At 34.7% G+C, this 9,965-nt stretch overlaps 1 protein-coding gene across 1 annotated transcript; it reads right to left on the bottom strand.

Moving 5' to 3' along the window:
- Positions 1–673: 673 nt before the first annotated feature.
- Positions 674–8,313, bottom strand: LOC11433564 (DNA-directed RNA polymerase I subunit rpa49). The gene is made up of 5 exons (XM_003625791.4): positions 8,148–8,313; positions 7,134–7,536; positions 6,890–7,042; positions 3,066–3,380; positions 674–1,435 (listed from the first exon to the last, which is right to left on the bottom strand). The coding sequence occupies exons 2-5, from the start codon at positions 7,530–7,532 to the stop codon at positions 1,013–1,015; spliced, it is 1,290 nt and encodes a 429-aa protein (XP_003625839.2). The 5' UTR covers positions 7,533–7,536; positions 8,148–8,313; the 3' UTR covers positions 674–1,012.
- Positions 8,314–9,965: the final 1,652 nt, after the last annotated feature.

The following is a 9,965-nucleotide window of genomic DNA, read 5'->3' on the forward strand; positions in this document are numbered from 1 at the left end:
TGTGTAGACATTTGTACTTTGCCGTTTTATGCTATTAACATGGATGTTGTGAGCCTGTTCACAAATTTATCCTTTTGTTTTTAGCGAATTTGCATTATGTCGATGTACTCTATCAATTTGAATGAATGAATATTTTTTTATTTTGTCAAAAAATATTTATCAACAGAATAATGGACTTTAATATCAAAGGTAAACAATTAACGGTTTTCATAATCCTCCTTTACCATAGTATCCTTCACCAACTAACTTTTAAGTTCTTCCTTGAATCCTAAATGCATTTCTCAAACTTCTTTGTTTGCCTTTAATATCTTTTGAATCAAGTATAAGGAAAAAAATATATAAATTTTTAAGTTCGAGGGACATTTTGCACATAAGTATAAAACTTCAGGGGGGTATTTGTAAAACGTCGTGTTGACGAACGACTAACAGAAGAATTTAACGGAGAGGGTAAATTGATTAACGTTGTACAATTTTAGGGGGGTAATTGCCTATTTACTCAAATTCATTTTGAACACAGTGCATATTATGAAAATCAAAGAAATCATAGTGCTCAGCATAAGCAAATGCCATGATACAGATTTAGATCCGTTCATGTTGAAATTCTACAAAAGATATCTTCTTTGATTATCCCACCATTAAAGTTTACTTGTATATTTCACAAGACATGGAACTCTAAAATTTAAGTTGAGGTATCGATATAATCCTCTCGTTTTGAATTAATAATCTCTCATTACAAGAGAAAAGAAAGGTTACACATGCTCTAAACTAATTGACCAATAACAAATATTTATCTCATGTATGATTCATAAAATAAATTATAATTAGTGTATTAATCACTTCCAAATCAAAAGACAAAGCAGACATGGTTCAAATGTACGTGCAGATTATAAAAAAACTATATCCAAAAACTCCTAGGGTTGGATAATAAAACTTGACATCACTGCATCAGAGTGACTGACAAACAACTTGATTTGCAACAGTCAATAGTAACAAAAACAGACTATGAAAGTGATCATAACTTGTTCTTGTTCTTCTTCTTCCTTTGCCTTATCTGAGGAAATGTAAGTGGGATAGGAAGTGTGGCATAGGAAACCTTCTGAGAGGATATCAATTTGCAACCCAAATGCTCAAAGATTGGTCTCAGCGTTAGCGTGGTCATCCTTAGATCCTTTGCTATATCTCTATAGTCGGTGCGGAAATCGTCAGAGAAAAGTGTGAGCACCAAAACATAAGAAATGAGAAGATTCAGCTTTTCAGGTGGCAGCCTTCTTGATTCAGAAACATCAAACATTGCTGTAAATCTATGATGCAGAGTGTAGGGAAGTTTCTCGAACTTTGAAGAGGAAATACCATCCATGGAGTGCTGATCTTTAAACTTGACAAGATAATTAATGAATAAAAGTATGCAAGAAAGCTTCTTCTTTTCGGAATCGTCCTATAAATAGAAAAAATACACAACGTATATCATAATTTAATCAGCAAAAACAAATCTCAAAGAGAACTTTATTTTAGGAAAGAAACCAAAACCAATACACATCCAAACAAAACAATGAAAAAACAGAACTCAACTCAAGCCTACTAATACAATAAAAGTGCAGCCAGATAATAACAGCAGAAACAGACCCCAACCCCGCAAAAAATCAGTCCCCTATCACTGCCAGACACCAACCACCAGCTCCAAACAGAGAAACAATAAGGACCATAGCCAAGAAAAAAAAACATGGCACAACAAACCACTAAACACCAAAACCGTGGCATCCTGAAGCAGGAAAAATAGCAACACAAATTCAGATTAAGAGATTGACTACTACTGTGGTGATAAAACAAAAATAGCCGCAAAATCACCCCAGACCCAACACAGCAGTCGCCAAATTAACTGTTCAGTACAGCAAAAGAGAATGACCGAACAGTAGGCAAAATCGAAACTGATAAAGCAATCTAATCAGAACTTAACAAACCCGCAATACACCTGCCCCAGGAATTCGAAACAGCAAATTTTCTACCTCTGAGACAAATCAATGGATCCCACAAACATTTGTAATAGAAGCCCCGATTCTTTGCCAACCTACCAAGATACCAACGCCAAGCCAACACCTTAATTTTGTCAACTACTTCCTCAACAGACTCCACCTTATTATTGACAGAAGATCGTTTCTAGACTTCTATATTGTGCATTTTCCATTCGTATCCACATGAAAGTTTTTTAAAAAAAAAGGAAGTGAAAAAAATACAAAAGGCATACAGTTCATGAATTCTCATGAATGCATGTATGATACAGAAATGACAAGATATAGTTTCCATTATGAAGTGTCCAAGCTTCCTTTACTTTCAAAGTATTGATAAAAAGAAATATAGAATAAATAATAACAGGTCCAGAAACTACTATAACAGTTTAATTAATTGGCTAACTACAACAGACAATCCCCCAGGGGTGGGGTGGGTTGGGGGTCACCAAATATTATAGACAACATCTCCTAAATTCAAGAAATGTTGATGATAAAATATATTCTTGTACTCCCTCCGTCCCACAATAGATGACCTATTTGACAATGTGCGCGATTGACCTAACATACTTTGACCATATTTTTCTACTAATATACAAAGATAAATAATATCATGTAAAACGTTGTTGAATTCGTCTCGATGAATATTTTTAAAATATTAAATTTTCATAATTTTTTTTGGGTCTTGTTAGGGGCACTCTTTAAGGATTCCAAAAGAAGAAATTATTTTGATAAAAAAGTCAAATATTTTGATTTTCGATGCATTGATTACACATATTTTCATGATAAGTCAAATATAGAATTAAAGATATTAAAGATAAAAAATATACATTGATATGTGTGACAGAGTCAACTGTGTCATTTAATATGGGACAGAGGGAGTAATAAATATTGAATGAGTAGGGGTCAAAACATTTCTTACCCTTACATATTAATATATGCAAGTATAGTATCACCGGTGGTAGCAAAACTATTCTTTTCAACTCTGAGGGTTCCAAATGGCCAATAATTACGAAGTCTACAATTATATTTTAAGCGAAAAGGCTATATATGTATAAGTACCTCAATCTTCTTTAATCTGTTTATCCTGTTGCGAATAAAAGATGGATAAAGACTGAAGTTTGCTGCTTCTTCCTTTTGCAAACTATAATAAATGTCTTGAAGGTAATTCCATTCGTCTGCAAGGATGATTTTGTCCAATACATAAGCCTCCTGAGGTGTAGTTGCAGAAGAATTATATGGTGGTATATGGCGAGTAACGTGAGCTTCTGTATTTGCAAGAGCAGTTTCTTTTACTTCAACATTTTTCATTTTCTCATCCAAATTCTTTTTAGCTTCAGGTTCTTCATCTGCTGTCATTTCATCAAGCCAGATAAGCTGCAGAATAATACAAATTCAAAGATTAGGTTAGAGCAATTCCAATAAATATCAGGTATACCTAGTTGAATGATAATTAGCAGAAGACTCAATCACTTAAATTCAACAGTACTATCCTCACCTATAAATACTAGCTAAAAGGTTATTTAAAATAGGTTGTAAATAATAAAATAATGGACAAAATATAAAATGGGGCAAGTCAGTACCTGTCCTCAGGTTTATTGTTTTAAGATAACACACACTGGCGGAGCCACGTGTGTGTGAGCGGATGCTGCATCCCCTGGTTTTCTAAATTTCCACCAAATAATGTGGTTTTTTATATTCATGCACCTTCCAAGACTCCCTCACTTCAAACTTGCCGACACACTCTACTTTTTGGAAAGCACTTGATTGACATTGGGGTATTAATGTCATGTGACATTGGCAAACCACAATGTCACAAGTGGCTTTCTTCTCTCACTCACAAGGATTTTTAATTTTTTTGTATACTTGTAACATTGTGGTTGACCAATGTCACATGACATTGGCACCACAATGTCACCCAAATACTACCCCTATTTGTTTAGGTTTTCAACACTGATGACGTTGTTATAGATGGCAGTCATACCTTATTGCTTTTACAAACCGACTTTTTTATTTTTATTTAATGTTGGTGATTTGTTGTGTAACCAGAGTTTTTTATTTAATATAGTTAATTGGTGTTTCATTGTGAAGTTTTTCTTTTCAACAAAATTTAAAAAGAACACAAGGAACTAGAATGCATGTCTTGAACTTATTTGTAATCCTTAATTAATTACAAATACATATTAACACTTATAGTCTTACTACATTTATCTTTAAATATTTAACGTTTCTTTTATCTCTAAATTGGCAAACAACTATGTTGGTCTCTAATGTGTGAGATACTTTTATCATGCTCCTTAACGGTATCGAAATTGCAAACACATCTTTAATACATCTTTTTTGTTAGCAATTTTATAGATTAAATTGAACAATGACAAAACATATTCTAGGATAAAATATAAAATTGAATATCTAAAAACTTATTCCATAATCAAAACGACAATAAAAAAGGCATTTATGTTCCTTAAAAAAACATTTATGATTGTATTTACAATTTCGATACATTTAGAGATCTGACAGCAAAATACACATTCAAGGTAACAATTTGAAAGGACAAAATTTTGAATCCCCTAATCCAAAATCTTGGCAACGCCACTGATAACACAGTATGTACAAATTATATAAAAAGCATCTTAATGGTTTACCAAAATTGTAGCCTCTGAGTGAAATAAGAAAACAATCACTAAGCGGGATGACATAGACTATAATCACTACTCACTAGATGGCCAAAAAGTATGAACTAGCATAGTAGCATCTGTGCAGAACCCCATGGAGAGACCCAATGATATACCATTGATTAATCCATGATAGAGAGCAGAGCTCTACATGCTTCAGAAACACAGGTAAAAAAAAAAGGGGGCAACGGGGTGCACTAAAGCTCCCGCATACGCAGGGTCCGGGAAGGGATCCTTACCCTGTTTTTATACAAGAGGCTGTTTCCAGGACTTGAACCCGTGACCTTTCAGTCATATGACAACAACTTTACCAGTTGCGCCAAGGTTACCCCTCATGCTTCAGAAACACAGGTAACCAAAGAAAATCATGTTGATGACAACTAAGGCAAGTTAAAGGCTTTTTAAAATGCCCTTACACGGCTCAGTTCAACACACACACACACACAACTAAAACTTTCAACAGAGGAACTATGAGAAAGAGGACAGGGTGAAAATGTGAAAACTCAAAAACTGCACACTGTCAGTCTTGGGGTAGGAACTGTAATTCTTTTTTTATTTCATCTTTAGTTCATTTCCTTCAACCTGAAAATCCGAGACGCCGTGTTGTTCAACAAAACTTAAGTTTATATCCATTTTATAAATATGATTACTATATCTTTCATCTATGATTCTCCTCACAAACCAGTAATTTATAGAACATAAGCCTAAGTCTTCATATAGTGATTATAGAAACAAACTATATTCATGTTTTAAATTCATTTCCCTCTTTTTTCCTTGGATGTCTTTTTCTCAAGGAAATTTATGATTTCCACATTGACAAGAATTTGGGAGTTTCATGGTCTATTTGTTCTGATTTCTTCTAGACAGTTAATAATCATCAAGCGCCATACTGATTTGGCACCTTTCAATGTTTTGCTTGAGAATTAGTTTGACCATTGTGGCTGCTGATTAGCTATTGTTGCTAAGAGAATGGTTATGGCAGGATTATAATTTGGGAATTGTAAGTGTAGATAAAATAAGGTTTAGTGAATTATAATTCAACATGAGAATGTAAGTGTAAATAGGGTTTAGTGAATTATAATTCACCATGAGAATGTAGGGCAATGTTATTGATGTCAGACCAGCGGAAAGCCAAAACTTGACATATCCAACGTATAGCGCCATGGCGCTGCCATCCTTCACAAATAGGTCGTGGCAGTTTTCCAAAAATCCGCCACCGACATCCGCCATGACTAATATTTGACAACACTGATGCAGGGTATATTGTTCTTATACAAAACATGGTTATAGTCCTAACAAGACTGGGAGTGTACCCATCTGATACATTAAACCTTAGCTTTGCTGCATGAACATGTTTATAAATTATTATAAATCTTACCTTATGGTTTCCATTTTTCAGCTCATGTGTGACATTGCATAATATATGTCTCCTATTATTCTGTTCATTCATGTATTCTGACCCCTTCTAATAATCACAAGATAAAATATGTATTCTAGCACGGTTTCTTTATCAAAGAAATGATATAAGGAGAAAACCATAACTGACAGCCGTTGCCCAAAGTTTGAGTTGTAGAATTCATGCAAATGAATTGTGTTATATAATGGAGTCAGTTCCAATTAAGCTAAGAGGTGGTACACTCTTGAGTTAAAATATGTAAGATTTCCTAGAGTTTGGTTTTGGACAGCTTATCTTCAACGCAACAAAACTTGAGATGTAGAGGTTAATTTGGCCTGATTCTAGTGGCTTGTAAAACAGAACAAGCTCAACAGTAGAACAAATTCTTAATGTTGAGATCCCACATAAACTAGAGATATGGCCAAAATAATCCTTGCAATTCTTGAGCTAAATCTCGAGATTGAGTTATACCTAAAGCCCAATTTGAAGACTGAATATACAGCATTAAGTTGCAGACTCTTATCCTACGAAGGGTGTATTTTGCCGTGATCAAAATGGGCAGGTCAAATCATAAAATAAACAATTGGTTGGCAATGTTGAAAGTGAAGTCCAATGACTTCAAAGTTTAAAGTGTATTTCCAATCCAACCATAAACTTGTATTCTATATATTTTCACCTCTAAGCTGAGATTCACGCATCACTTTCTAAATTTTCAAAAAAATAAATAAATAAATCACATTGAAATAAGGATGTTGTCATGTAATTACTTATTAGCACAGCTAGCAAATAAGGGTTAAACATGAATCTAAATATACCATCTGTTTTGACTTCTTTGTTCCCAAAGCAGCATCAGCCTTTCGCTTTTTCTCTGTCCACTGTTCCGCAGTCAGCTCTTCCACCATCTTAGTCGGAGTCGGAGTGGGCTCCTTATATTCCACACCTTTAACTCTTGGTTCCAATCTGAATATCTACACAACACCAACAAATTAACACAAACACCCACCGTGATTCCAAATCATCAACACAGCTATTTCCTTTTCATTTTTCTTCACAATTTACCTTATTACCACCAATAGGCACAATCTTAAGCGTCTGAGATTCCTTATCAAAGACACCAAGCATATAAGTCGCGGGGTTTCTGGCCACGGCCGCAGCCTCTCCCTCATAACTCGTTCCGACAAATTCAACCAAGGACCCAGCTGGGCTGACAACAAGCTCAGTCCTCTTATGCATAACCTTGTTTCGATATACTTGAACATCGGTCGAACCAGAAGAGCTCTTAACCGGATCAAATCCAGAAGTAAAATAACCAACAAAAGGAGGCATTTTGGTTGGATTGGAACTGACAACTTCAATCTTAGCTTGAACCGTTTCATGAACCGGTTCAGGTGGTGGTTCAGTATCCATTTTCTTCTTGGTTTTGGCTTTCTTCTTGGATTTTGGCTCAGGGGATTCCATTATGCTGCATCATAATATAGAGAAATTAATGAGACACAAATTATTTTGAAGTGTTTGTTAAGGAATTTTTAAAAAATCATTTTTGACTCTAAAATAAAAACTATTGGGATTATTCTTTCCCAAAATCTTTTTTTTTTTCAAAAACAAAGAGGTAAGACATGAACTAGTTAAAAATCTTTTTTTTTAAAAGAGATTTTTTTTTTTTTGTTGTAGTAAACAAACAGAAATTGCTTCAGATTTTTTTTAAACCTCTAAAGAAAATCTCTAGATTACAGTCTGTGCAAAAACAATTTTTTTTGTTAAGGTAAAACAAACGCACCATCAATGTGGAAGAAACTCAGTTTAACACCACAAGATGAGGTTTGTGAGGTACAAACCGTAATCCAAACATGAACTTAAACATTACAAAATAAAATTAAAATATAAAAAAAATAAAAATCATGTTTATCATCAAAAAAAAAAAAGCTATGTACAACAACAGCATAAATAATCTCATTGACTACTAACATAGCATGATTGTTCTATTTAGTTTGTGAAATTTATATAAGAAAATCAAGTGACATCGTAGAATGATTTGAGCAATATATAGAGCTTAAGAGAGGAAAACGGAAGTACCTGATTGGAAGTGAAATCGAAGTCGAAATAGAAGCTCTACAACTACAATGGCGAGTTAATTTTGAAACCCTAAACTCGTAATCGTTGGCGCGTGCTTTGTTTTTTTGGGAAAGGGCTTTCAAACCCGGATAATCCAAAATAAAAATATTCCACCGATACACGCCGATATGCACCCCACGATCAAAATTTTAGAGAATTGTTGTTCCCACATGTGATAAGGTTGTGTCACACCAGTAAAATACGATTTTACCCCTTCGACAGTTAATTGCCGAGGAATTTGAAATCCGACTGCAGTTAACTGCCGAGGAAAACCTCGGTAGTTAACTGCCGAGGATATGTTTCATCAGATGAAACAGTCACCTGCTCCCCCTACACATTATTTTCTTCATCAACTTCATTTTTCATCTCCATTCCAATCCAAAAATCCAATATTTTTTCCATCAATCCTTGATCCAAAATCATTGAAGCATCAAGCATAGGAGGTATCAACACACATTTGACGTAAAAAAACAGGTATTGTGCATTTTATTCGATTGATTTTTTTATTATTTTATAGGTATCTACGTGAGTTACGTAGAACTGCCGAGGAAAATCTCGGTAGTATAGTGCCGAGGAAAACCTCGGTAGTAAGGTGCCGAGGAACTCTTGGTGAAAAATTTCACAACGAAAAAATGGCAGCTACTGCCAAATTTTCAAAAAAAAATTTCTTTTGTTTTTTTTTTTGTTTTTTTTTGTTTTAATTCATTATGGCATTGATGTTTATACATTACTTAGTTGTTAATTCATATTTATGTGTTGTTTAATTATAGTAATGGTAGAGAATGCGAAAGATGTCCCGGGAGAGACAAAACAAAATTTTGTCGAAAATTCCGGAGATGTCAAACCGCCTAATGTTGAAGCGAAAACAAACATAGATGGAGCTTCCGTCCATGTTGAAGCTTCAAAGTATGTTGGCGGCTCCGGTGTACTCCCACTTCAACCCCACGAGGTTGACACGGCTAAGTTTTTTTCAGACGACGTTAAGTCGAAAAATAGAGATGAATTGCTTGAGTTGGTGCGTCGACAAGCAAATAAGGCGGGATTTACAATTGTCACACAAAGATCAAGCTTGATCAATCCAATGTTCCGGCTAGTGTGTGAAAGGAGTGGAAGTCACATAATTCCGAAAAAAAACCGAAGCATGCGAGAACGGGCTCAAGAAAATGCAGTTGCTTATTCATGATTAGTGGATATCAAAGTAAGCAAACAAAGGAATGGAGATTGAACATTCTTAATGGAGTTCACAACCATCCCATGGAGCCGGCTTTAGAAGGAAACATTCTTGCCGGTAGATTAAAGGAGGACGACAAGAAGATTGTACGTGACTTGACAAAGATCAAGATGCTTTCAAGAAATATTTTGATACATTTGAAGAACCAAAGACCACATTGCATGACAAATGTGAAGCAAGTGTACAATGAACGTCAACAAATATGGAAGGCAAATAGGGGTGACAAGAAGCCGTTGCAATATCTAATCTCGAAGTTGGAGGAGCACAACTATACTTATTACTCAAGAACACAACTTGAAAGTAATACTATTGAAGATATTTTTTGGGCTCATCCAACATCCATTAAGTTGTTTAACAATTTTCCAACGGTTTTGGTTATGGACTCCACGTACAAAACCAACATGTATAGGATGCCAATGTTTGAGGTAGTTGGGGTGACTTCAACCGATTTGACATATTCGGTTGGGTTTGGATTTATGACACATGAGAAAGAAGAAAACTTTGTTTGGGTTTTAAAAATATTGTGTAAACTTCTTTCGTCAAAGATG

The sequence above is a fragment of the Medicago truncatula genome, chromosome 7 (assembly GCF_003473485.1).
Source record: "Medicago truncatula cultivar Jemalong A17 chromosome 7, MtrunA17r5.0-ANR, whole genome shotgun sequence".
NCBI lineage: Eukaryota > Viridiplantae > Streptophyta > Magnoliopsida > Fabales > Fabaceae > Medicago > Medicago truncatula.

What these genes read in the sequence shown, in the direction of transcription:
- LOC11433564 (XM_003625791.4), bottom strand. Translation starts at nt 7,532, where the DNA reads ATGGAATCCCCTGAGCCAAAATCCAAGAAGAAAGCCAAAACCAAGAAG. An exon ending in CAAAGAAGTCAAAACAGATG is followed by an intron (nt 3,381 to 6,889) that starts GTATATTTAGAT and finishes ATTATTCTGCAG; the next exon opens with CTTATCTGGCTTGATGAAAT. An exon ending in ACAGATTAAAGAAGATTGAG is followed by an intron (nt 1,436 to 3,065) that starts GTACTTATACAT and finishes TTCTATTTATAG; the next exon opens with GACGATTCCGAAAAGAAGAA.